At 38.3% G+C, this 22,780-nt stretch overlaps 2 protein-coding genes and 1 long non-coding RNA gene across 9 annotated transcripts in view; 2 read left to right on the plus strand and 1 right to left on the minus strand.

Annotated features, from left to right (window-relative positions):
* The window catches only part of ZBTB38 (zinc finger and BTB domain containing 38), a 23,444-nt gene continuing 664 nt past the window's right edge, over window positions 1-22,780 (minus strand). For 2 of the 6 annotated variants that reach the window (XM_035334860.1, XM_035334859.1), the window contains exons 2-3: window positions 22,623-22,688; window positions 1-5,934 (exon numbers count right to left, since the gene is read on the minus strand). In XM_035334860.1, the coding sequence (XP_035190751.1) occupies window positions 2,356-5,934 (3,579 nt within the window). In that variant the 5' untranslated portion in view covers window positions 22,623-22,688 and the 3' untranslated portion in view covers window positions 1-2,355. Of the gene's footprint in view, window positions 5,935-10,159; window positions 10,318-10,663; window positions 10,782-10,904; window positions 11,099-21,694; window positions 22,046-22,622; window positions 22,689-22,780 lie in introns of those variants that run through there. The other 4 variants (XM_035334855.1, XM_035334858.1, XM_035334856.1 and 1 more) reach the window with 4 other exon arrangements.
* Window positions 10,227-11,618, plus strand: LOC118171626 (translation initiation factor IF-2-like). The gene is made up of 2 exons (XM_035334871.1): window positions 10,227-10,409; window positions 10,442-11,618. The coding sequence occupies exons 1-2, from the start codon at window positions 10,255-10,257 to the stop codon at window positions 10,851-10,853; spliced, it is 567 nt and encodes a 188-aa protein (XP_035190762.1). The 5' UTR covers window positions 10,227-10,254; the 3' UTR covers window positions 10,854-11,618.
* Window positions 21,999-22,780, plus strand: part of LOC118171628 — a 25,780-nt gene continuing 24,998 nt past the window's right edge. For both annotated transcript variants that reach the window (XR_004753285.1, XR_004753286.1), the window contains exon 1: window positions 21,999-22,137. This is a non-coding gene — a long non-coding RNA (uncharacterized LOC118171628). The remainder of the gene's footprint in view (window positions 22,138-22,780) is intronic.

Genomic DNA, 22,780 nt, shown 5'->3' on the forward strand with positions numbered 1-22,780 from the left:
TAGGAAGAGGTTATTTTAATCAAGCAAAATCAGTTATAATTACTCTTTCTAAAAATAAAATTTGACTCTTTATCAATCCTTAACATCTGCATTTAATATTTTCTTCTAAACAAAAATACAGATGCAGCAAATTACAGTCTTTGACAACGTACAGTATTTACCTTCTGTTACACTTATTTTAATTCTAATTTGGTCATTAATACTAGACTCATTACTGCAACGTGTTACTTGTAGTAAAAGTGCCACAATTGAACTATAAACATGACATAGCCATCTTAAAACTGCTTTGCTATAAATTGTAGAGAATATACAGAGTTACAAAGTCATTGTGTTTTTATCAAAATATACAAACCCCCCCAGACCTAACACAAGCTATCAATATTTTTCTTATGAACTATACAGTTATATAAAATATTTGTAAAATTATCTTTATATGTATAAATATTCTACCTTATTTGCTTTGGTCTATAATTATCATCATACAAGTCCACTTAGAAAATATCTTCGTGTACTTTCTTTGAAACATCATTGTACTTTCCTGTGTTTATTCTTCTGTTATCCTTATTTAAGTGGAACCAAAGCTGCCATGAAACCAAACAGTTCTCAAAGGGTTCACAGCATTCACCAATGACAGAATAAATAAGTGGACTATATTATTACTTCAATCAATACTGTAGTATCATTTCAATTGTAGTTTTATCATACCCAAGCTATAGTTTTTTTTAGAATATTCAAGAAAACAAAGTAAACAAATCATATACCATATTTGCACATAGAATTAAGTTGAGATTCACTAACCTTTGTCCTGGTTTAAGTTTTAAACACTTTGTAAAGATGAATGTACATGACTAATTGGAAATACCTTACAAAAGAGCCCTATCATCTAATATGCAACTTGTAGACATATACCCTTGTTAACTTTTTTAAAACCTCTTAATCTCAGTTAAAATTAATCACATTTTCACAAAATAGTATTAACTGTAAGGTTTATTTTGGTGACGTTTTCTGGAAGCCTACCCATCTGATTCTCGGTGAATGCAAAACAAGAAGCTGGAAGGCTCCCCATAACCTTCTGGGATGGCAGGATGAGGGAGGCAGAAACACTTCTTCCTCCATCAACCTTGATGCAGGCACCTCTCTGGGCCCACTGTGTTGGGACAAGGGACACCGTGACAAAGCTTGCCTGGGGCGAGATGCTGGGATCTTTACTGGGATCGCTGAGAAGGGATATATGAAGTTAGATGTTGCATTTAAGGCATGGGGATGACAAGGAACCCCACAAACTGTCCCAATCCCTTTTTATATATAGGAACTGCCTCAGGGATACATGTGGAAGCAGGAATCTGAATGTTTACCTATTCCTCCCAAAATCAAATGACTTATTGGGAGTTGCTCTGTCATTTGTTGTCCAGACATTATTCCAAGATGTAGAGGAAGACTCTGAATCTTCTTCTAAATCTTCTTCTGCTGAGAAGAACAGTATTTCTGAAAGACAGGAGTTGCAGACTCACCGGGAGGTGGAAGTTTATATTCACGAGTTCCTTAATCTAGGCTGTTTCAGAAGAACAATTTTCTTTAGACAGAGGCAACTGAAAAGCTCTACCAGGCCCCTGACAGTTGAATCTTTTGGAATTTTTGCCATTTGGAAGACCAGCTATCATGTGTTCCACTGAATCTTTATTACATGTCTCAGAGATATCATACATCTGGAATACTTTCCGTACAAGCTCTCAGAGACTTAATGCTTATTAGGGTTAACTACAAAACAATCTGGAAAGGAAAAGAGGTTTATGCTTCTGCATATGTTTGGTAAATGTTGAGTTACAGAAAAGCACTCCAGAACTCAACTGTACTTCGGCATACGCAAATTCAAGAAACGTTTCCTACCTTCACTTCAGAATACACTAAGTCACATTTTCTTTTATAAACACAGTAATTTTTGTTTAAACAATTGCAATACACGGTTTCTGCAGCAAAAATTCCTTCTATAGAATATACTTTGAACCTAATGATTCTGCACTGTAAAATAGTTCAGTGGCTAGTTTCTTGTAACACTAACTAGAAGGGGGTTGGTTGGTCAGAATTTTTTCTTCTTTCTCTCTGTATGTATGTTAGAAGTCTATTGTGGTGAAAGTATTTGGGGTCTTTCATGTGAAGTTTGTATTATTGCAAATACTAGTTACTGTTTTCAGTATTATATATTTTCCTCCTTTTGCATATACCAACATACATTTAAATGAAGACGCTATCTTAGTAAATGATACTAATTAGAGTGGAATTTTCCCATTCAATGCATCTACATTTTCTCCAATATATATAATTTTGCATCTTTCTTCTCTTTCGCACAACTGCCACTCAGAGTATTACTTCTGGAGTTACATTCTGTATATTTTTCACTTCGCTTCCTTCTGGGCCAAGGAAACGTTGATTTTCCAACAGCTGAGCACTTTCACTGCAAAACTGTTCTTTTCTATCTTGTGGACCTGCACTTTTGAATAGATGTTTCTTCTGGTGCATTCCCAGGGCAGCTGCCGTCTTGCAAATTTTGGGGCACTGAAAGCAAGCGTATCCTTTTCCATTATGCTCACGCACATGCCGTTGCTCATGGTTCCTTTTGGTAGAAAGGTACAGGAAACTCTGTAAGCAGAACTGACAATGGTAGCGTTTTTCTCCAGTATGAATTCTTTCATGTATTTTGAGCGTTTCATTTAAAGTGAATGCCTTATTACAGTATTGGCAGACAAAGTCTTTGACACCTAAGTGAATACGTTCATGTTTCTGTAGATTTCCAGGAACTGAAAAACATTTCCCACAGGTTTTGCAGGTGTAGGGCTTTTCCCCAGTGTGACATCTCATATGCATTTTTAAGGTGGATGGACTTTGAAATTGTTTTTGGCATAATTCACAAATGTAAGGCTTTGAAGTAGCTACATGCCAGTGTACATGGTCTTGAATTTCTGCGGTGGAAGATTTATCTCTTTCACAGAGCTCACAGTGAAGACTGGGCATTTCTGTATTCTCTTCTTGACTGACAGCCTTTTCTTCAGGAGCATTCCTGAGTGCATACTCTCGACTGCACGTACTGTGACTTTCCATAACGGTGTTTCTGTTTCCATGCTTTTTCCTCCATTTGGTCTTTTTGATTTTTCTTAGCTGTTTAGATTTCTTTTTTGGTTTGTAATTGTAATACGGTCTCCAGGGCTTATCACTGGAGTCCTGATCACTTACATCATCGCACATTTCTGTCAGCTCCAGGCACTCTGAGCTATAGAGCCTAGATGGGCTTCTTTCCTTTACCTCCATTTCTGATTCCTCAATTAGATTGTCCTGTTTGGACTCGTGTTTAGATTTGCGGCCCCTTTTACAAAACAGCTTAGATCCTAATATATGCCTTTTTACAATAGCCTCGTTACCAATTTTTACTGTTATTTGGCAAAGAGGAGCAACATTGCTGTCAGTAGATGTTCCAGGTAAGGCAGGCTTTGCAATGTAAGTTTCAGTTTTACTTGATTCTTGAACAGTATTAGTGATTTTGCTAGATGAACCTCCAGATCCTTGGATGTGCTGCGTATCCTCAGTTGCTTCTGCTCTGGTGCATTGCAGTGTTTTCTTTTTCTCCTTAATAGTTTTTGGTTTGGTAATGCATTTTCCATAATTATCTGACCCATATTTATTGTCATCACTTACAGATTGACTAGGTAGATTACCAGATGATTCTGTCTTACTGTTTTCTACAGAAGTGACTGTTTTACTGTGCATTATTACCGATGACACTCTGCTACTGTGCATTATAACAGAGGGTGCAGAACTGCTGTAACTGATTACAGAGGTTGAATTTTCATTCACATTAGTTAAAGACACAATTGAGGAATCATACTCACGAGAACTAGAGTCATTTGCGGCAGTGGGAACTCTTTTGTCAGCTGTGAAAAAGTCTCTTTGCAGGTCAGAATTTAAGATACCTACTCCCCAAGAGGAAGAATTCTGAGTATTTGTGGAAGATGCTGCATCATTACATGAAGAGGTGTCCAGGGCAAGAGTTCTGTTGTTTGTTAGAATACTACTTTGAAAATTCAGTGATGGTAGCTCAGAGCTAAGAGAGCTCTGAATGAAGCAGTTACTAGAAGCAGTTTCATTAGCTTGGCTACTTGTCTGAACATTTTCATATGCAGAATTTCGGTAGGACTTATAAGGTAGTCGCCTGCATTTCATAGGTAGAAGACGATAAAGTTTGTACGGGTACATGCTTGGTTTTAAGCCTCCATTGGCTGTCTTCTTATTTACTGAGAGACGATGGTCAATTGCATGGAATGATTTCTGATGATTTTTTAGAATATAGTAAGTCATAAAAGTCTCCAGGCAGAAAATGCACTGATAGCGTCTTTCTCCGGTGTGCCAGATCTCGTGCCTGGTGCGATACTCAGCTAATGCAAATACTTTGTTGCAGTAGTGACAAGGGTATGTTCTTCTCCAGGAATGCACATTTGCGTGTCTTCGAAGGCTTGACAATGTAACATAACTACGTTTGCAAACTATACAAGTATATAATATCTGCCCATCAACAACTTTAACCAAATGATCTGTTTCTGGTAAAGTGCAGTTTGCATTAGAATAATCAGTGATGCTGTTTTCAGACAATAGGGGCTCTGCGTTTGCATATGAACTTCCATTCCTTCCATCCGTGGCAGTATAGTTATCTGAAAAATTTTGTTCATTTCCATTATGAACAGATAAGGTACTTGATCTCATACAGACTTGTTCATGACTTTCCAGTATATTTATATTTGCAAATTGTTTGCTGCAGTATTTGCATACGAAAGTTTCCTGATGCTCTGAGTGGAGCTGAAGATGAGTACTGAGTAACGCCCTGTCACTGAATGATTTCGCGCAGCAGTTACAGTTGTAAGCAGGTGGAACAACACTTGCTGCAGATCCAGAGATATTAGCAGATTTGTTTTCCTCTTCTCTGGGCAAATGGAAATCTCCTGCTTTATTCTGAGGTTTTGGAAAGGAAACATTTCTCTGATCACTAACTGCTTCACGTGGGGTTTCTGCATTGGTCACTGTAGAGGCCGGTGCTTTTGCTACAGCCAAACCAGTCCCCTGGGACTTGAAAGCTGCCTTAGGAGTACTGCATGCTTGTTTTACTGGCTGAATGAGTGGTGTTGCTTGGTGGTTTTCATAGTGGTCTTCAACTGCCTTGTATGAAGGGCTGCTGTCCTGTTCAAAACACGGTGTTCCTTGAAAAGTATCTCCCCCCGAAGAAACTGCGTAGGAGTGCTCTGCCAGTGTACTGGCTGGCTCGGCATCTTTGCAAGCGTCGCTTCTGTCGAGGCTGACGTTGGGTGTTTGTATTGTCTCAGATGCCTTTTTAAAGCTTGCCCTCAAATCAAGTGGAGAAAACAAACTGCTTTCAGTTTCAAAAATTGAGAATGCATTTGTAATTCGTGGTCCATTTGTCACAGCAGGTTCTTCGTGTCTCTTTTCATGTTTTTCCTCTTTAACAGTCCCTTTCTCATTGATACAGTATGCATAGGGGCAGGGGGAGCTTGAAAAATTAATATCTGTAAGATCTTCAAGAAATGATATTCCCAATTTTTTCCCTGCAGCTGCAAGGTCTGTTACAGTCTCCTGCCTCTTAACAACTACTGTGGAACTGTAGATGTAGTTCAGTATTTCCGTAAACACTTCAGCTTTGAGATCATCTAGCTCCAGTACATGACCTGAAATACAGATAGTACGACTCCAAAAAATGTTTTTAAAGTAAAGGCTTGAAGCTGCCAGCACATTACTGTGGGCTTTAAATTTGGTGTCTTCCACAATGATGGTGACATCACATAAAATACCCCTAATGCGCTGTTCATTTAAAATGGAAAGTACAGTGTCACTGTGGAAGTCGTCCTTGAGATCCTTTGAATGGGACATGACTGTCATCTACAAGGAAAAAAAGAACAGTGTAAATATATTTTGAGGCAATTTTCATTCATTTCAATTACGTATCAAGTTTATAGTTCTGTATTTTTTATAATTGTTTTTAAATGTATTAACTTTTAAAACGTTGAGAACGAGTAAAATGTTGTCATAGCATTTCAGGTTGAAGACACTTAGGTTCATTCATGCCAACACCACTGAAGGTAACCTGGCTTCTCAGGACAGCAGGGATGATTTATATACAGTGATCACCAGGTAGAAATTATTTTCTCCCAGTTGTCTAACCCTGCAATCTTAGATGCATTATCACCTTCATCAGTTGCATATTGTTCCCCATTTTATTTAGGCTGTGCTACTGTCTCAATGTACAAGTCTCTACAGATCCTACAGATAGAGCACCTGCAGCTCATTGGTGGGAGGCAGAGATCTTCCCTGAGCCTGCATCATCCACACAGTGCCTACCACTGGGGACCACAGCCACCAGCTTTTGTTTGTGCCACTGGGTGCATCTGCCCAACTTCACGCTAAATGACTCACTGAACCCTTGAGGTAATTCCCTCAGCACCTGACCAAGGTATTTGGCAGGCGTTATGGGGAAGGAAAGTTGAATCGCTGTGGTTCTGTGGATACCAAGGACTTGGTTTTCTGGGGCTGCTTGTCAAACAGTCATTTTAGAACACAATCACATTTGATCAGCTTATTAAATTGGTATTTAAAACAGGGATCAGAGATTCCTATGAAATGAAGTTTCAGCTACAGGATAAGGCTTTATAAACAACTGAGTGCACAAGCAACAAAGTTTTGAAAATCATAGAGGGGTTTACATACTTTTTTTTTTTTTTTTAAATAGTGATTAAATTTTCTCAGATAAATAGTTAAAACCCTGAAATTATAATTTCAGAGAGTAAAATGAGTAATAGAATATTTTTTCCTTATTTAATAGCTTAGATTTATAGCGTTCACTTTACAATGTAATAGTGTTTGTTCTTAATTTCTACCAAATAATAAGATTTCACTGCAATAGCAAATACTGATAAATAATTGCCAATTTATAATAATAACGTTCAGTGTTGACCAAAAAAATGTTTAGATTATCCAGACTGTACTGTATGACTATGCAGTGGTTTACTGACTGAAATGGAAGATGCAAAATATGAATGAAAAACAGACTGATGAAAGCAACAGATGGATTTAACAGCATGTATAGGGAAAAAGTCTCTGGTTAAACCAGATTATTTCTTGTTTCATTCAAACATCAAATGATAGGGGCTGTTTTGGTTAGTTTTTTTTTGTTTTCCCCCAAATTACAAGTTATGTTTTCAACTGCTGCTGACCAGGTCATCAAGAAACAGTTGTCCTACTGACACTCACCAATCACTACCGTAAAAAAATTGCATTATTTAATTTTAAGACCCTTCTCTTCCAATCTGTGTAATCAAAATCCACCTTAAAGAATGACGAACTGCAGGTATTTTGTAATACAGGTTACAACAGCCCCATGCTGTAGTGCTCTAGTAAGATGGGAATACCTTCTGAACATTCAAGTTACTCTTCCAAATGGAAACGCCAAGCCTAAAAATTATTATGGCCCTTACTGCCAGAAAGTTTACATTTAAAATGCTAACTTATTTTTAAAATGGTTCAGGGCCAAAGGGTGAAACAAGGTGTCAACTCATATTCACCAAGCAAACAGCAATGCCAACTGAGAACACATTGGTTCGCTCACCCAAGCTATTTGAAAGTAGTCCTTCGTTGAAAACAGGGTCTTTATCAAAAAGTAGTAAGGGACATAGACACTTGCTCTAGCTGATCTAGTTGCACTTTGGACAGTGTATCACAAAGCCTATTTCACTGCAAATCAAATCATGAAAAAAAAAAAAGAATGACAATCTTACTGTTAAGGCAAACAAGGTACTTGTACAAAATATAATTTGATACATTTTGGTTGAGGCTTGGAAGTGTAGCCACTTTTTCTGTCAGGGAGGTATTACCCACTCAACTGGCCCAAACTGCTAATACATTTACTGACTCAGAATTTTCAATGCACAAAAATCAGGAAAATCAAAATAGTGATTTTTAAAGAGTATCTCTGATGCTTATATACACCACGGACAGAAAGAAGGGAATTCATCAGTACAGGTGTGAGAGAATCAAAATAATACACATCTACATTTATCTGGTCACTCATAGCTGTAAATTGTTTTGTGCCTTTAAATTATAAAATCATAATTTGTGTTTGTTCATTACATTTATTTGACTTAAAATAAGAAGTATTTATTCATTTGGAGTGATAATATGAAATTCATGGTAATTGAGTACACTTATTTTCTTTGCTTTGGTATCTGAAATAATTTTAGATTGTTAATATCACATCAAGTCCTGGACAGAAAGAATACTGACAAGTACATTTCTTCAAGCAAGCGGCCACTATCACATAATTGATTCTTTTTTCTCATTGACAATGTCTGAGATTACATCTAACTTGCTCATGTGATGTTGTACTAGAAACCAACTGTCAGACATCAAAAACATTTCACAACGGGAGCTATTGATAGAGTTATTTCCTGAGTATAGGAAATAAATGATGTCAGCTCTACTTCCCAGTGAATTACCCCCAAAGGAACTTGTCTGTGTTTTTTCTGTTTCTTTACAGGAGACAGCTGGTTTTAGTTCAAAGATGCATCATCTGACATACTGTTTGCTAAATATATCAGAGTTTCATACTAAGAGGCATTTATATGCAAAGTCTACAATGTATTACCCAAGTGTTTTTAGTAGAAGTCTTACTATTCAACTAGCTATTTCAAAGTTTACCCTCTTGAGAAGAGAATCTTTTCTGTTTCTACTTGAGTGTACATAGATTGCCAATTTTTGCAGTCTGTGAACCATGGACGTGGTATGCAGAGTAAAACATTGAGCTAGTTTCCTCGTGTACAAGCAGCAGAAACTATCATTTGATTTTTGGACATGTACTTTTTTTTTTTTCCTGTGCGCTAAACCATCTGCTATTGTAAAGTTATACAGAAAAATTCCAGAGCAAATTAATTTTTAGATCCAACACTTTTTTGTTTCTGTTTCAAACTATGCATTCCCAAAAAAGTCCATTTATTCATGTGTGTAATGATTTTCCCTACTAGCTTTTACTTTACCTGTCTTGCTTCCTTCATTTGTCAAAAATGTACCTGAAACGCTGTAAAACCAGAATGTCCTACCTAGCACACATACAAATGGATTATTTTAGGCATAGTTTACATTTCATTTCAAGTTGGTATGGCAAAAAGAAAACCAGCATTTTAGTTTCCAGGAGTTGTCTGCTGTAACCAAGAAACACAGAATTTATCAGAAAAGATATCCATCTTCATTATAATAAAAGGTAATTATAACATTACCTTTTGTGACATCAACAGAATACCACTGCAGAACAACATAACTTCTAATGTTATTTTCATATGTAACAGAAAGATCAGAGACTGACACAAATTCAACTAGCCATGCCTCATAGCTGATACTGCTAATTATAAGAACTAGCTCAGTCAACTCCACATGGACACTGCAGAGGCAAGATGCCACTGCTGACTTTTATATCGATATTATTTTGAAGTGAACAATGATCACAAGAGTCCTTCTGGCCTACAGATATCAAATATAAGAAATTAAAAAAAAATCCTACCAAAGAAGAACAGTTCCAGTCTAGGAATATTATTTTTAACTCTTGCTAAACTTTGAAATCTATTGCCAGGCAAGTGCACCACGTTACCCAGGAGGAGACTTCAGTCCCCTAAATTTAAAAGGCAAGATAATGGCACCAACAAAATACCATTAGGGCCAGTTGCCTGTACCCAGACAAAATAAAAACCAACAAGAGTCTGAAAAACTGTTATTACAGTTCATCAACATTATCTCTGTTTATTTAATTCCGAACATTTCCATTGGGATTTTAAAGAAGAAGCTAATACTTCCACACCTATGGGCACTCAGCTTAATAGGGCCTCACTCCTCCAGGTCCCCCTGGGCAGGTTGGCCACGCCACGCTGCATGGACCAGGCAGCCTTCAGCCTGTCTCCTGCCTACAACCTCAGGCATACAGGGAAGTTTTAATGACGTATAATTATATTTAACAGCTTGCAATTACTTGCAGCTTAGTGCTACGCTCGCTGTGGCGACGCACTACTTCTACAAGCACACTGACATGTTTTCTCTTTTAGACCTTTGGTTCTTGCATCCTTACCTATTGATACAAAACTTCGCTCTTCTATTTGTTACAGCTTCGTAGGCATTATGGACTTCAAATCATTTTTTTCACACTGCTTCCTCTAACTTGTAATGCAGACAGCTGGAGGGTGGCAAAACAGCCCAAGAACACTGTTAGTACTGGCATTCCCTCACTTCCCAGCTCGGCCCTACGAGCTCACCGCACGAAAGCAGCCTCTAAGACCTCCGCAGCCCTCGGGGCAGCCTTTACCCAGCCTCGCTCCTCTCCCCAAACCGGGGGGACCCCCGGGGCCAGGGCCGCAGCCCCCCGACCGCCAGGGCTCGCCCCGCGGCCCGGTGCCGCCGCTGCCCACACGGTGGAGCTGGACGCCCGCACAAGCCCCGTCCCCTGTAACGACCCGAGGCAGGCAAGGGAGGCTGCTGCCCCTGTGCGAAGGTGGTCTGCTCCTCCGGGAGCTCAAACGCCACCGCCATCCGACCCCATACGAATTACACACAGTACAAGCTCCCGGCGCAGCACCTTCGCGTCAGTACATCGGCCTGTCTCGGAGCAGAGCCTCTGGAGGCAGCAAACATTGGCAACCCCTCAGCGGCAGATAACGCGGAGACGCTTCCTGTTTATGGGTAACAGTGTGCCCTGTGCTCGGGGCTCAGCCAAGCCTCGAGCCGAGGAAGCGACGCACATTAACCTCCAACATGATTTTTCCTAGCACCAGCACAAACGCTTAAGCAGTCTGACGCTCGAATGCAGCACAACTCACTGTTTCTGAGCTACAAGGCGATTAAAACCGCGTCTGCGGGGTCTCCCTCGGCAGCGAGGAAGGCGAGGGCGGCGGGGCGGGCGGCGGGCTGACGGGACAGGTGCCGGCTTCCTGGCGGCGCGGGGCCGCCGATGGCGGGCGGGAGGGCGCCGCCGCCATTTTGCGGCGCTAATCCTCGGCGGCCGGCAGCGCCCGGGGCTGGGGGAGCACGGGCTGCTGCCGGCGCCGCGCTGGTTTCCGCGGGTTGGTTTCACAGCCAGCGTTTTGTGCTTAATTTACGCGGCCGCCTGTGGCGTTCCGAGCATTAGGCAAGTTGTTTATAGGCAAGCACCGCAAATTTAAAGCGGTGAGGAAATCCAGCGATTCCCTGTATCCGAGCCCTGTTTCTGTGACCACCAGTGCGGTTTAGTTCACAACGTTTAGTGTTCCTTTTAAGCCTAACAAAGGAATTTATTTGCCTTACTCTTCTTCAAAGCCTTTCTCACATGAAGAAAGAGAAAGCATCTGTGGAGAAATGGAACTCAGTACAGTAACTTCTGCAACTCTCCGCTAAAAAGGAGAGAGATGAGGTATTTCCTTTAAGTAACCATATCTGAAATAAGTTGCTTTCAGATCTTGAAGGACATTTGCATTTACCTTCTTTCCTTATCTCATTATCTTGTTTTTAACCATATATAAATTAATAAAGTATCAAGAAGATGCATATTTTGAGCAGTCATTCTCTAATTTCTCTTATTTTAAATTATTTATTACCTCAGGAAACAAGTGCAACAATACTACTGGTGCTTCAGAAGCACGAACAAATGTAAACCTCAATAAAGAAGGAAGTAGTTTAATTTGCTTTAGCTATATACCCCAATATTTGGTTCAGCCTTCCTGCACATATTACTCCCTCTGCCTCTTTCCCAGGTACTCAGAATCATGAAGCTAAGGGACAAAAAAGGGTTTTGAGTCAGGTGGAAAACATATGTAACGTAAGTGAGAAGCAGATATTCATACTCGCATGAAGGTTACTTTAATCTTGGCCTTTGTCTATTGCTGATGTATTGTTGCTTAGTATTGTTTTAGGCATATATATCTGTTAATATGTATTAATGAAGATTTCTGACAAGTGCCATAAGAAGTATTTGCGACAAATGTTTTGTCAGTAGGAATACAGTAATATGGATTAAATTAAACCTGTTGTAATACATTAAAAGAAAGAAATAACCATGCATTACTGAGCAATAATAAATACAAGTATCATTTTAGATTAAGTGAATCAAATTTAAGGAAGGTTTTGAATTCCCACTAAATCTTCATTAATACTGCTTTATTTGTATTGGTTTTAAAATCAGAGGCACAACTGTCATTTGTATAGCAGATATTCTCAATTTAGAGACATTATTTGTTCTTGACCCTTTGATTTCCTGGCAGTCTTAATATCTATAGACAACATAACAGAGTTGAAGAACTGACTTGTTTGGTGTTTTTTTGTGTGTGTGTGTGTGTGTGTGTGTGTGTTTTCTTCTGTGTGTGTGTTTTAATTAATAGTGTGTTTTCTTAGGGCAACTTTAGCTCATCAACTATACAAAGAATCATTTCTTCTATGACCAGCACTGTAATTGAAGGTGCTAATTTACACAAATAGGTTTGAGCTACTTGGAATTCACAGTCACATCAGCTCCTTATATATTAAAAACATTTTGGAGTAAGAAATTCTTTATGAGGCCATCTTGACTGCACCCAAGACTTTACCTTCCCCTTATAATGCTTCATGTAAAAACATTTAGATGCAAAGAAAATGGATTACTTCTTACATGGTGTAATTAATTACAAGGTATAGAGAAAATTGCCAGCAAAATTCCTTAAAATGAATAAACAGTCCCAAGGCTGCTGGAGTGTGCTGTGTGAATGCTTTGCTGAAGTCTGATAATCTCACTTCTGCAAATCACGGCACGTGGTATTTTTTCCTTAACAGTATTTCAGGCTGCCCAGGGGGACAAAAAAAAAAAAAAAAAAAAGTTCCAATATTCCTCTCTAGCCAAGCAGTTTCAGTTCTTAAACAACAGCAGGAAACAACATATATAGCATTACCATCTCTTGCAAATTCCTCATGAGTGACAGGATTTTGGACAGGACTTGACTGGTTTCCTTCTCAATGCCTTGAGCAGACCAGCCTACGGAGGAGAAAAATGCTTGGATGGACTGCCTTTGCTCTCACAGCTGAGGCCAAGGCGACTAGTGATGCTGCCGAGAAGGAAAACAAAGCTCTTCACCCATCAGGCAGCCCAACATTTCACTCAGGCAGCCCGAAGTGGCTCCACTCCACTTTCTGTTACATGGGCAAGGGATAGAGTGGTATTGCATAACCCTTCTCTTCCACAGCTTTGAGTGGAGTTAGAATACAGGGGAAGGAGCCTATTTATGTAGGCCTGTGGCAGCTGCCTGCTGCTCGAAGTCTGACCAGGACAGGGACAAGCCTAGCAGAACTCATTTGATTCTCAAGCTGCACATATGCACCAAAGAAAGAACAAGTCTTTCCCTAAGGTATATTGGCTTCAATCTTCCTTTTAGTTATGGTGTAATCTAAGTCCCCTTAACACTAAAAACATACAAACAGTTTTTGAAGGTATAACTAATATTGTCTCTCCACCAGTCTAAAGAAGAAAATGAAGCAAGCGCAATACCTGACATAAATCCAAATTCTTCTTTAGCACAAAATAGGAAAGCTTATGCTGTATTGCTACTAAGAATCAGCTGACTTTACATCTTGCTATCTCTCAACAATCTCAACATTATTTCCATTTAAGTCTTCATTTTTTTCTATGCTGCTGACAAGCTACTTTCTAGCCTCCCACACTTCTGGGAGGGAACACAGTCCTTACCAAGCATAGGTCAATTGCAATCAGGAAGCTATGTTTACAGACAGTGTTTTCCATTTTTCTATTGTTGACCATTGTCAACAAAATTAGCAAATTAAACCTTTAAGTTCTGTTCCTTTTGGACAATTACAATGTTGTACTCTGTTGCCCATTCGGTTATCAGAAAGACAAAATAAAAGTAGTGCAACCAGCCTCTTATTTTCAATTTTTCAGAGGAAACAGCCTTTGAATATCTGAATCAACATACATAGAGCAGCAGGCAAATTGTGTGCTTGTGGGGCCACTGTTATTCTCGGTCAGGTGTGCTGGGGACGAGGCAGATAGAGCCATTGTTGCCCTTCACTACATACAGCTGATGCAGCAAATCATGCTAGGCTGAAAACCGAGCTAAATCCCTTTCCCTGGCAACACCCCTGCTTTGATGGCCTGCTTGATAGACAATTTTAAAACTAGAATCGGTCTTAAAGCTGTTAACTAGCCACCACTGATCGCCAATGTTCCTTATTTATTTATTTAGTTTTGGCATTTATACTGCTAAAATTTGGCATGCAAAAATAAATGCGTAAGTGATAGCTATTACTCTGAATCATTGTGTAAGTGTGGAAATTAATTTTGGCAACTTGCTTGACACAGAGCCTAACTTTGGCTGTATGTTCTTAAATATTCTTAGACTCCATTCGGCGCTGACCCAAGCCTTACTCCTCCTCTTCTGTCCTGCTGTATGCTTCCAACCCAAAAGCTAGAGCAGGGCCTCTGTGCAAGCTATGGGGGAGGACTGTGGCAGTGAGAAGAAACTCTTGATGGCTCTAGCTCTGGTTTGTGCTGCGTGCTCAGCCACTCACGTGAATTACCGCAGGTACAAATCCTAGCCAGACAGTGAGGTCAGTTCAGATGGGGATCATCAAGAAAAAACAACAACAATCAGTCAACTTGCATCTCCCTCGTAATTCCCTGAACTCTTACTGACTCAAAAGGCTTGATAGTATTGTAGTGCTTGATGCTGTATAACAACAGGGGTTATGGTTCAAGATCGTGAAAAGATTCATGTGATAGTGTTCAAACTACCTGGAATTGAAGCCACCTCTTAATGCATACTACAAAAAAATGAATGGGAATGTTTTAATTGATTTGAAGAAGGTTTTTAGGCTATTGATTACAACAACTTAATTTAAGCTCTGAATTTGCAAATCCACATTTGTACTGGCTTTTTAATTATTAGCATTTGGGACTTCTTAGACATGTCATCGTGGGGGTAACAAGTAAGCCAAAGGGATGTACAGTTTTCATTTTATATGCAAATGAATACCTTGAGAAGAAAGGCCAAAAATACTGTGTACATAAATCTTCTGAAGTCAGTAAACAAATTTGTCAAAATGGATCGTACATATCTGAACTTTTTAAATCCGGGAGTATAAAACAAAACAGTATGATACAAACACTTGCACAGAAAGTATGAGTACTGCCTAAATGCTACATCAAAATCTTATTCTGGAAGTCCATGAACAATTGCCATTCTGACTTGTACAGATTTTTCTCTTTTCTCCCCTTCTCTTTCTGTTGTTGACTGTTAGAAGGAAACTCGTGTTCACATCTCTTTGCCTGGATATGTTGGATAGAATGAGAGTGCTACAAACAACACTAGGTTTTGTTGTTGTTTTAAGTGGCTTTAGTTTGTCATCATGTTAAACAGAATAATCATATTTGCATCCAAATGCTGGTGCAAGGTTCAGATTTACAATGGCTGAGCATTTCTGAAAGGCAACAGAAACCTTCATTTTCATGTTCTGTTGTCATAAAGGAGTTCTATTAAGTATTCAGAATCTCAGAGAAAGGTTGTGATTCGCAGACCAAACCCAGTATGTCAATTTCAAGTCCCATTTAAAGCTCAATTTAAAATCACAAGAGATTTCCACTGAAAACATGAGTTTTTTAGGTTAAAACCTTTGAGTATTAAGAAACCACATTGGGCCATGCACAGAAATCTTTTTATATGGTGATTTTGAAAATGCATGCATTATTATGAGCACATGGTATGTAAATGCATTGGGCTGCTTAATAAGCGTTCACTGGCACACATCTGCAGCTTTGCTTATGTACCTTTTATTCCTATGTGGTTGCCAAGGAAACAGGTTATGGCCCAGTATTCTACCTAAAATATATCAAGCAAGAATTCTAGGCTAATTTACTTAAAATAGGTATAACTTTGTTTTTCCAGTATATTGCTTCTGCAAGTCCAGGTTACTTGAATTTATCTAATTTTAATATTTTATTAATTTAAACTTCCAATTCCATCATATCGTCTCTGATTATCCGTTATCATTTTCTGTCAATACAACATGTATTAAAAGTAAACTTAACTACAGAAACATTTTAAGATATTATAGGAATTCCAGAAGGTTTTGCTTTTTTTTTGTTTTGTTTTTTAAATTCAGTTCCTTATCTTACATTTTGCCTGGTACCCTTAATTATGTATTTCTGCTTTAAGATTTCACGGCATTAATGACTGATCCAACAGACTGTTTCCCACTGAAATTTATGCGAATAGTGCCACTGAAATCAATGAAACAATTCCCTTGCTGTAATGCAAATTATACTCTGTGATGCAAAAGAGCACATTCAAAATTAATGAATTAACCAGGGTTTCATGGATTATTTCATTCAATACCTACATACCTCAAATCTAAAGCACCACTACCAGACGTTTATTTTAACCAAGATGATTATTGTATATTCACAGTAAGTAGAAAGTAAACTGCTACAATTTGAAAATATCATGCAAAACTCTTATTTTGAAATATTCCGGTTATTTATCCTTGAATTTCCAAAGTGCTATGTGTACCTCACAATTCGGTAGCTTTTTTTACTGATTACAGTCACATACAAGGGTAGCGATCAGCCATTTCTAGCTGACCCACCTACAACAACTGTATCAGAAATGGGTGTTGGCACTAGGAGAGTTCCTCTACCTTTGTCGTATGGCACAGACTGGTGATGAACATTAGTGGCTCAGATCTATTGCCAGAGTTAACTTTCTGGCAAGCTCAGGAGGTTTCCTGGCCTGCCAGTACGTTTGGTGTGTACACATCATTGGAGGCTGTAACAACCTGTTAGAAACATCTTTTCTGTCTGATTTTATTTCACTAACTTCTGTGGCAGCAAAAGTGCAGCAGGAGGATGGAAAAATCCAACAAAACTGGTAACTGAGTAGAGCGATGCAGTACCATAGCGATAACAATCTCAAATGATTCTTACAAAGGTAGATCTTCAACCAAAAAGAAGTCATGCAACGGCATGGTTTTAAAGTATTCAATACTGAAGCTGTTTTTGTGTGTGAGTTTTACAGAGATTTCAGCTTGCTATGATCACCCCATAAACGTACCTGACTAAAATCAGGTTGTTCTTCTGTTAGCGCCTTTTAGAAGTGGTATTGACAGCTATGTTCTGCAAAATTATCCCAGTAATTTTGTGACCTCTGTGGCTACTGTGTGTCAGCCTGCAAAGGGGAAAATCCAAATGTAATGACGAAATTATTAGTCAATTTCCAAATACGTTGTGTAATTCATCTACATTTTTAGTGGAATGCTGTGGGACTCTAAATCCACATCCGGGTGCTTGCAACACACCAGCAAGAAAACAGGACAGCTAACCAGACTATTAGGAATACTGCATCTGCCTGCGTTGTTTTACTGTGTTCTAACCAGTGTATTGCAAACTGGATGCTGTTTCATATGTCCCAAACCGAAATCTAAGTATGGTTTCAAGTTTAAAACCATTTATTTTATTGGGATCGCTGGAAAAAATAGACTTGGCTCTACTTCCCTTCCCCCATCTCACCTATATCCAAATCATTCTTAACACTTCTACCTAATAAGGCCTCAAATAATGGAGGCTTCACAGCTTTCTCAGTCAGTCTGTTCCTGAGTCTCGCAAGTTGAAGTCAGTGGAAAGCAAGTGTTTTTTAGGATTAGCTATCACAGTTTGCCAGTTTAGAAAACAAATTATAGTATGAGGAGAAACAATCATCTTTACTAGTCAAATCCCTTGACTCCACATAAAATGTCGAAACCAATTACAAGTTATTCTTTATCTTAAAAGCCTCCCTGCGTTTTTGCAGTCTTTCAGAGGGCTTTTTCTTTTTCCTCTTTCTATTCTGCCACTTTTCTTTTGGCCTCTTTTATTACAGATATCATCACAAGTCTTTTCTAGGCAACTCGTGTTCCCTGGAATACGCTTCCTGTATCTCTCTGCTCAAATGACTCATCATTGTTGAACATCCTGATTTTATGTTATTGTACATCAAACACCCTAATAACGTTTTCATATAATAGTTTTAAAATTATTCAGAACATGGCTTTGTTCCAGAGATCCTAAACAGAATCAAATTGTTTCATACAGCAACTGAAAAATCTTACAGATAAGGAATTAGGAGTGAGCTGATTAGGACTGAGCCTTTTTTTATTCCAGCAATTAATCATAGATACATCTTCCATTTGCAAATATACCACTATACTTTTATAAACACCGGTATGCAGGAACTACAGGATCCGTTACTTTGGCTTTAAAATGTAAAAAAATAAGCTTTTGTTTTTGTCTGAGTACATTTTTAGTGTATCTTGATTTTAGTAAATATTCAATAGCTTACACATATGCCTGTAACAAAGACCAGAATGAAGGAGATTTGCATTAAGTCATTATCCCGAACACCAATAATGTCCTAAGCACATCTACATTGACAAATGACTGTCAAATATTACGGTGAATGGGAATCTTAAAGACTCAGGAATCCAGAAGTAAAGGAGCTTATCAAAGCTAAAGAATTTGCAAATTTGACAACACTGGAATTCAAATGTAATACTAGACAAAATGAAGCCCTTTTAAAACACAATGAAACAATTCCCATGATAAAATACAAGAGACACTAGATGCCCCCAAAGGGTTAATTGTTACCTGTCCATTACTACCAGAGTCTCTGCGATAGTCTCACAAATATGATCTGAACACAGTTTCACACTGCTGCAGCTTCAAATCAAAATGAAGTTTAGAGCCAGAAAAGCAGTAGGACAGTGCTTAAATAAATGATTTTTAGTTTGATTTCATTTTTACTCAAGTTTGGTGTTGATTTTCCATTAGGCAGGAATGGAATTAGCATGGATAAAACACATTGTAAAAAGGAGGGCTGAGTATTAGCAATTACCCTTCTAGGATAAAACTGTACAGAACCCCGGGGGGGGGGGGGGGGGCCGCCGCCCCCCAAATAACATCTGACAGATTGTGCTCGAGGTGTGAAAAACTGCACCTGTCTCTGTGTGCCCCAGTTATCCCCTGTAGCCGAAAAGAATAACATGGATGGAGTTTACACCAGAGTTCGTATGGCACCTCTGGCTATAACGTTCTGAATCTGCATGAGGTGGGTTTAACTGCCATTACAATATCTACAGCAAGCCACGTACAACAGTCCAACTGGAATCACCCTGCAAATTACTGGAATCCTCCTTACTAAATAAATCGGTTTCTTTTGCTAGAAGAAATTACTGTCCACAGGCTGCCAACGAGTTTTTCCAGAATCATGAAAGCACTTGAGTCCAGTCATATTAATCACAAGAGGTCTTGCATCCCCTATTAAAAGAGCGTATTTGCAAATGGATTTAAAACTGTAGTGAAGCGTGCTCATGTAAAGGAGCTGCACTTGCTCTAAATGCCTTGAGTGGATATATTTGAACACAAAGCCATAATAAAAACAGTTTAACTCAAAGTGCCCCATCTCCTCTAAAAATAAATATCAATGGCAATAAATAGATTGCTTCTGCATAGCATTAGCTCAGCAACATCCTTTAAAAATAACCACACGAAATAAACAAAAATGCAGTTTTGACAACTACATGTAATGGCACACACCATATAACTAAAAAAACCATCAGAAGGAAGCTACTGGAGATAAATTACAAAAAAAACATGCAAACTTTAATACGTCACTTGAGAGATGCTGTTCATTATGTTTTCAGCTCAGCTTCTTTAGGTGGAACACAGAAATACTGCACCACGTCAAGCTAATCTCCTAATTATGAATCAAATGGTTTTTATTATCATTATTAAGCACTGGCCTATCAAGACAAATGGTAACAGTCATATTCCTGAGCAGTTATACTGTTTGTTTGGAGTGTACTGAAGTGGTATATTTAGAAATAAATGAGAATTAGTTTGATCGTACTGAAACTCTCAAGGCTATTGTTGATATAATTGGCTGTACATCTAAATACCTCCTTTGTATTAATTTTCAGTGCTGGGTCCTCATCCAAACAAAATGCACTTAGTCATTTTAAAGTCAAGGACATGAAAGGAAAATGGCTACCCTGCTGCAAAAGTCTCATTGCAGTACTGAGAATTTCTCAAGTCACGTACAAAGGGGATTCACAAGGAGATACACCACGTTGTAAGCACAGTGGAGACATTCAGTAGCGTCTGGTAACTGCGGCACACAAGATTTCTGATTTACTGATATTGTTAAAAATATCAGCTAAAAATAGAAATAGGGAATTATAATACCTAATTTTTGCAAAATCTGTGAGGTCTGCATATCATCGTAGACTGCAAGTGAGCTTATTTTATAAAGTCTTACTTAAGATCCTACACAAGTTCTTTTCCAGTATGGTTAAGCAGCTCTTTGGTTGAACTTCAGAACAGGTCCACTATTTAAAGAAAGGTTTATTAGCATTGCCGTGGCTGAATTCAGCAAAGGTGAAAGAAGGTTTAAACTTACTTCTGATTCTCTACGTTTCTCAGCTACGAAATGTTTCAGTGATACTTTTATACTTGTGATAATGAAACTATCACTTTATATACACGCAGTTCAAACCTTGACCTACATGTAAGACTAGGCTAAATTAAAAAAAAATAAAAGAAAAGAAAAAAAAAGAAACTGGGGTACGTTTCTGGAAACAACCAATGCAAATCAGGAATCAAATAGTTTTTTTCTTGTGTACAGCTTTATAAACATGGCATCGTTTAATAAATGACAGCCGCATGGAAACACAAAATGAGATGAGATTCTCATTTAGAACTGAACAGAAACTTAACTGTAAAATTTCCATTTGCACCGTGGTATTGCTATTAAAGAGAATAACTTCGTATCACATCTCTACTATTGCACCTTTTAGAAGGATTTGGTTGCCAAGGAAACTGGTTCTGGCCCAGTATTAATCTGAAACAAATATATTACAAAAGTTGGTGCAAGTAGCACAGTACTCATAATTATTTTTATTCTTAATGCTCAGATTCAGGTTTTTGTACCTAAGGCTGTTAAGCTTTTATTTCATAACCTTATTTTTGTGTGAAGTAAAACACACTTCAGTGAGCTGATACTCAGTTTAAACTGACAGGGCCATCTATAACAATCTCTCTCTTTAAAGTCCTTCTACGTTAAAATAAAAAGAAATACTGCAGGTGTATGTTTGTAGCCAATACTGAAAATCTAAGTATGAAGCATACTGATCTTTATTTAAGATTTCGCACAAAACACAGAAAACCGCTTACGACAATTTAAATATTTTTCCTTTTTCTTATCTACCTTAATTTTTATTTTTGCATTTTAACTGCAAGCTCAGTAATGGTTATAGTCAGCTTTAAAATATAATTGAATCAATAGGGTTTTCAAAAATTCTTTTGTTGCAGAAGCGTTGCCACGCCCTTAGTACATATGATTATTTTAACAGGCATGATTGTTCTACTTTCACAATAGATTTTTTTAAAAGCAGATAAAAACAATTGTCATGCCAGTATGTGAAGCCAACAATTTAACAGTGCAGTTTTCATTATCAATTTAGTACTGTTTTTTTTTTTTTTTTAATCTGAAAGCTACATTCTAAAGCCCATTTCATGTACTTGCAACACTGACCAAGAAATCAGTAAAACATGCAAATCTCAACCTACCTGCGTGTATCACTTAGTGCAGTGTTAGCATGGCAATGCACCCAGCCATTTTTATGTAAAGCGATGGAGATAAATTCTATTCTTGGTCTTCTTGATATTTTTTTTAGAAGCAGTTGTCAAAAATCAGATGGGAAGCAGCTTGAATAGACCGTGATCAGGAGAACTGAGTTTATCAATAGGGAAAGCAGGAGTGGGGAAAAAAATGTCCTCATCCAAGGTTTTCCGAAACTGCAACACAAGGTTTTTTTTTTTTTTCCTCCTCCTCGGAGTGTTCGAAGCTTGAAGCTGACCACTGCAAAGGCCACTTGTCACATTTACTGAAAATCAGCCTATTGATATCACAGCTGAAAATATAAACTCGACAACCAAAGCCCATTGCACAACGTGGACTGCGTAAGAGTTAAAAATAGATGCGACGTGCCTCCTACCTGCATAATAAATATGTAAGTTTCAAGTGCTTTAATTCGATATTCACATTAATTAACAATACAATATACATTATTTAAACTACAGTAAACGCAAGAAGAAAAAGGGTGACACCATCTGGAAGCACGGTTTGCTTCTTTTTCTTTCTTTCTTTCTTTTTTTTTTTTTTTTTTTTTTATCCTTTCCAAGGGCTAATAATGTAGTTTGAATGTGATGACAAGCTAACAGCTCACCACATTGCAAATGAAAAAGAATTCTTAAGGTGATGCTCAAATATCTAAGCCTGTAATGAAGCACAAGCCAGTCTTCACTACTGCATGATATGGCACACAGACCATTTAACATACTCACATTTGAGATACTAGGCACGGTATAATGAATTCAATACACAGCATGCACACAGCACAAGCAACGTTAATCCTGCCTGCCATTTTAGGCTTGCAGGAGTAAGATACATACTGCAGCACAGCTCTGGTAAGGGAGGAGGCAAGGGACAGCTCACCTTAAATGCAGTATCTGATTAATGTTGTAAGTGACATTGCGTATCAGCTACAGAGTCTTGGTTCAACTGGGTGGGAGGGAACAAAGAAAATTGTCATCAACTGGTGATGCAAGATGAGCTCCAGTCACTAACACTGTTAGCAAACTCCAAATTCTACA

Source organism: Oxyura jamaicensis, chromosome 9 (genome assembly GCF_011077185.1).
Source record: "Oxyura jamaicensis isolate SHBP4307 breed ruddy duck chromosome 9, BPBGC_Ojam_1.0, whole genome shotgun sequence".
Classification (NCBI taxonomy): Eukaryota; Metazoa; Chordata; class Aves; order Anseriformes; family Anatidae; genus Oxyura; species Oxyura jamaicensis.